We start from the raw sequence: 4,774 nt of genomic DNA on the forward strand, positions 1-4,774 counted from the left end.
CCAAGCAGCATCCTATGATGCTGCTTGGCCTGCTGTGTTCATCCAGCTCTGCACCTTGTTGTCTCGGATTCTCCAGCATCTGCAGTTCCTACTATCTCTATTCTCCAGCGCTTTGTTTGCATTTTGCTCCTGGCAATTTTTCTCACCTACTGTACATCTTTATCCCTTCTCTCCCACCATTAGCACTCCCTTTGTCTTTTGCTTTATGTCTCCTCACCATTTGTTGCACTCACTTCTCTTCTTCCTCAGTTGACAGTTTAAAAAAAAAACCATTATCCCACCCTTTCACTTCTGAAGGACAGTCCTAAAAAACTCAAAACATTATCACACACTTTCTTTCCACATATGCTGCCAGACCTGCTGAGTTTCTCCACCATTTTCTGCTTTTAGTTAAAAAGCTGAAGAACTGGTTTCAGATGGAAAGCAGGGGGGGTGTTCCGTGCAGTAGAGGATTGGTGTTATCCTGAGGTTACTGCATTCCTCCGAATATGTGCCCAACATATCCTCTTGATCGATTTTCCTCCCCAGTCCCTGGGGACCACGATGGTCTTTATCTGTGGATTTTTGAATTACAAGATGTTGGTTTGCAAATGCAGCAAGTAATTAAGAAGGCAAATAGATATTGTCCTTTGGTGCTGGTGAGGCCACATCTGGAGCACTATGTGCGGTTTTGGTCTCCTTAGTTGCAAAAGGATGTACTGGCACTGGAGAGGTGCAGAAGAGGTACTAAATGTAGCCCTCCTGGATTTCTGCACTGCTTTTCCTCTTATGGGTCCCTGATTTTTATCTCTCCAGAGTGGGTTTCCCTGTATACATGAGCCTCCTACCACCCCCTACTTCAACAACCATCATCCTCCCCTGTAGCCCATGCATGTATCCATCCATTCCTTTCTCCCTTGTGTATTCATCCAGCTTCCTCCCCTTTCTCCTGCTTGAAACTCATTAATTCCTGTTGAGTCCCACATTCTCGCCCACTCTGGGCGTAGGCATTTCTGCAAAATTCCCTGTTTGGACTTATCAATGTCTCATATTGATTTCCCCCCAACTCCACCTCTAGTCCCGGACTCCCACTACAATTTGAAATTTGACTTCTACCCTCTTGAAACCATTTTGTTGTTTTTAAGGACTTGATCAGCTCACCCCTTGGCCCCTCTGCCTTTAATCTGTTGTGTTGTACAGAGTAATGATGATCTGCTTGCCTTTCAATCAGGCAAATCGAATCTCATGGATGCCATTAGCTTTGTATTGGCGGAGAAGACGAGTAACCTGAGGGTGAAGACGCTGAAGGACCTGATCCATGGAGCCCCAGTGGGAAAGCCAGCAGCCAACCGCGCCCTGGTCAGCATGGTGTATGCCGAAGATTCTGGTGACGATAAGGTGTTCACCAGGGTCATTGTTGGTGAGTAGTAGACAAGGGAAGCAGTGAGATTTGTTTGCGCACTGGATTGGTGCAACACTGTAGAGCGGGTTACACACCATCCCTGTACTACTCATTCAATAAAGCGGCACTCCCTTGGTGTTGGTCCTCTGACAGTGTGGTGCATCCTTGGCACTTCCATCTTCCATCAATACAGCGCACCCTTGGGCGCTAGCCATATGAGAGTATGGTGCTTCCTTGGCACTGACTGAATGTGTTACGGGCCTGGAATATAGTTCCAGAGTGACAGCAGGCAACTCACCCCCCCCACCACACACACACACACACACACCCCCTCCCCCCAACCGGCTGTTCTGACTCCAAAGTGATATCGTTACCCGTTGAGACATGGTGCACTAGATAAAGACATTAGCTAGAAGTGAAAGACTTCAAATGCGTTAATTCATTGGTGGGAGGAAGGTAGTGAATGTCCAGGAGCGGCCTTCCTGATGCTGCTGAAGATCTGCCTTTGTCCTTAGATCCCCAAACCCATAACATAATACTGCACTAATTCAGAATAACTTTCCAGGTGCTTCATCGGAGTACAGGATCAACAACAAGGTGGTGCCCTTGCAGGACTACAGTGAGCAGCTAGAGAAACTGGGAATTCTCATCAAAGCCCGTAACTTCTTAGTGTTTCAGGTAACACTTCTCAACCCTGACTGGTTTCTATTCTCTCTTCACTGCCCTCGTTTTGGGTTTTTCCTCTCTGCCTCGAATAACCATGTAGGCCAGACAGTGTAACAGTGACAGATTTCCTCCCCTAATGGAGATTGGTGAACTGGATGGGCTTTTGCAGAAACTGATGATCGTTATCGCAGCTGTCCTTACTGAGACTAGCTTTCAATTCCAGATTTGAGAGTTGAATTTGAATTCACCCCAGCTGCAGGAGTGGGATTTGAACATGTCCCAGAACATTAGTCACTGACCCAGTGAAGTTACAAATATCCCATTTTGTTTTTTGTTATTATTTGGGTGGCATGTTGGCGCAGTGGCAGCACTGCTGACTCACAACGCCAGAGTCCTCGGGTGACAGTCTGTGTGGAGTTTGCACGTTGTCCCTGTGTCTTTGTGAATTTCCTCCAGGTACTGTGGTTTCCTCCCACAGTACAAAGTTTGGTGGATTGGCCATGCTAAACTGCCCTGTAGTGTCCAGGGATGTGTAAGCTAGGGGGAATTAGTCACAGTTAATGCAGGGATAGGGGAGTGGGTATGGGTGGGATGCTGTTCAGACGGTCAATGCAGACTCGATGGGCTGAGTGGCCTCTCTGTTCATTGTGGGGATTCTATGACTCTACTCGTTACGTGGGCATCGCTGGCTGCATCAGCACCTATTGCTTGCCCCTAGTTGCCCGTCAAGATGGTGAGCCGCTGCAGTTCACATGCTGTAAATTGGCCCACCATATTGTTAGTGAGAGAATTCCAGGATTTTAAGCCAAGGAGCTAGTGGCATTTTGGCTGAAAAATCCGGTGTGTCTGGTGTTTGTTCGCATACCTGCATGCACGGGAGGTAATGAGGGTGTTCCTGGTGTCGCAGGGCGCGGTGGAGTCCATCGCCATGAAGAATCCCAAAGAGCGGACTGCCCTGTTTGAGGAGATTAGCCGCTCGGGGGAGCTGGCTCAGGAGTACGATAAGAGGAAGAAGGAGATGGTGAAGGCTGAGGAGGACACGCAGTTCAACTACCACCGGAAGAAGAACATCGCAGCAGAGCGCAAAGAAGCCAAGCAGGAGAAAGAGGAGGTAGGCAGCTGGTATGCGATTGCGGGCCTGCTTCAACCACAGATTGAACAGGCCGTCTTTGCCCTTCTACTTTGCGCTGCTTCTTCTGCCCCTCGTATGTCTCCTCCTGCCCGGTACATTATCTCTGATTTCCCGTGCTGCCGCTAAGCCATCACCATATCCTTCATGTTAAACGCCACCTACTGCTGCATCAGCACTATTAACTTCACCTGCTCCCTAGGGAAGTGATTCCACCTTCTCGTTGTGCTCTTGGTGAAGACATCAAATCCCTGCATTTATTGGTGACTGTCGTCTATTGGGTTAGATCTGGTTGGCCCCCCTACAGGTGGAAATATCTCTCTGACTTTGCCCTGTTGAACTTTGGTGCAGCAAACTTTTTATTAACCAGCACCTATGGGACCAGGAGTGTACCAGTTGATCAGATATTCTGGTCATAGAGATGTACTGCAGAGGAACAGATCCTTAGGTCCAACTTGTCTGTGCTGACCATTTATGCTAAATTAATCAAGTCCTATTTGCCAGCATTTGGGCCATTTCGCTCTAAACCCTTCCTAGTCACATGGACATGAGTACAGTGAAAAGCTTTGTTTTGTGAGCAGTACAGGTAGATCGCCGCAAACAAGGACATACAGATCATCGTGTACTTAGACATGTACCCATCCAGATGCCTTTTAAATGTTGTAATTGTATCAGCCTCCACCACTTCCTGTGGCAGCTCATTCCATACACACACCATCCTACATGTGAAAGCGTTGACCCTTAGGTCCCTTTTTAAATCTTTCCCCTCTCACTTTAAACCTATGCCCTCTACCTTTAGACTTCCCTATCCTGGGGAAAAAAGACCTTGTCTATTTACCCTATCCATACCCCTTATGACCTTTATAAGCCTCTATAACGTCACTCCTCAGCCACTGACGTTCCAGGGAAAATAACCCCAGCCTATCCAGCCTCTACCTATCGCTCAAACCCTCCAACCCCAGCAACATCCTTATAAATCTTTTCAATTTTCACATCTTTCCTATTGAAGGGAGACAAGAATTGAACGTAGTATTCCAAAAGTGACCTAACCATTGTCCTGTACAGCTGCAAGGTGACCTACCAACTACTCTACTCAATGCACGGACCAATGAAGGCAAGTGTGCCAAACTTGCCTTCAAGGAATTTATTGGTGACTGTCATCTATTGATTAACCCCTAGATCTGGTCCCACTCCCATAAATGGAAACATTTTCTCTGAAGTAATCCTGTCAAACTTTAATGCAGCAAACTTTTTATTAACAGCACCTATGGGGCCAGGAGTGTACAGGTTGGTGAAGAGGTCCACGTAATCAATTTCAAACACACATTCAATCATAGAAACATAATGCAGGGGGTATAGAGGGGTATACCTGTCACTGTTATACTATATTTACAGCATAAATCACTCAAATAATGATGCACCTTGCCTTAAATATCAGCAGAGAATCTTCTCATTCATGACTTGGAGTATTGTGTACAGTTCTGGTCACCGCATTATAGGAAGGATGTGGAAGCATTGGAAAGGGTGCAGAGAAGGTTTACCAGGATGTTACCTGGTATGGAGGGAAGGTCTTATGAGGAAAGGCTGAGGGACTTGAG

The 4,774-nt window shown here is 46.9% G+C and overlaps 1 protein-coding gene across 1 annotated transcript in view; it reads left to right on the forward strand.

Annotated features, from left to right (window-relative positions):
* LOC125487742 (structural maintenance of chromosomes protein 1A-like) overlaps positions 1–3,305 on the forward strand; it is a 6,989-nt gene extending 3,684 nt beyond the window's left edge. Inside the window, exons 2-4 of the mRNA XM_048619924.1 lie at positions 1,211–1,399; positions 1,947–2,059; positions 2,955–3,305. Of these exons, the coding sequence (XP_048475881.1) occupies positions 1,211–1,399; positions 1,947–2,059; positions 2,955–3,305 (653 nt within the window). The remainder of the gene's footprint in view (positions 1–1,210; positions 1,400–1,946; positions 2,060–2,954) is intronic.
* The last annotated feature ends 1,469 nt before the right edge of the window (positions 3,306–4,774 follow it).

This window comes from Rhincodon typus, chromosome 44, assembly GCF_021869965.1.
Source record: "Rhincodon typus isolate 14 chromosome 44, sRhiTyp1.1, whole genome shotgun sequence".
NCBI classification, from domain to species: Eukaryota; Metazoa; Chordata; class Chondrichthyes; order Orectolobiformes; family Rhincodontidae; genus Rhincodon; species Rhincodon typus.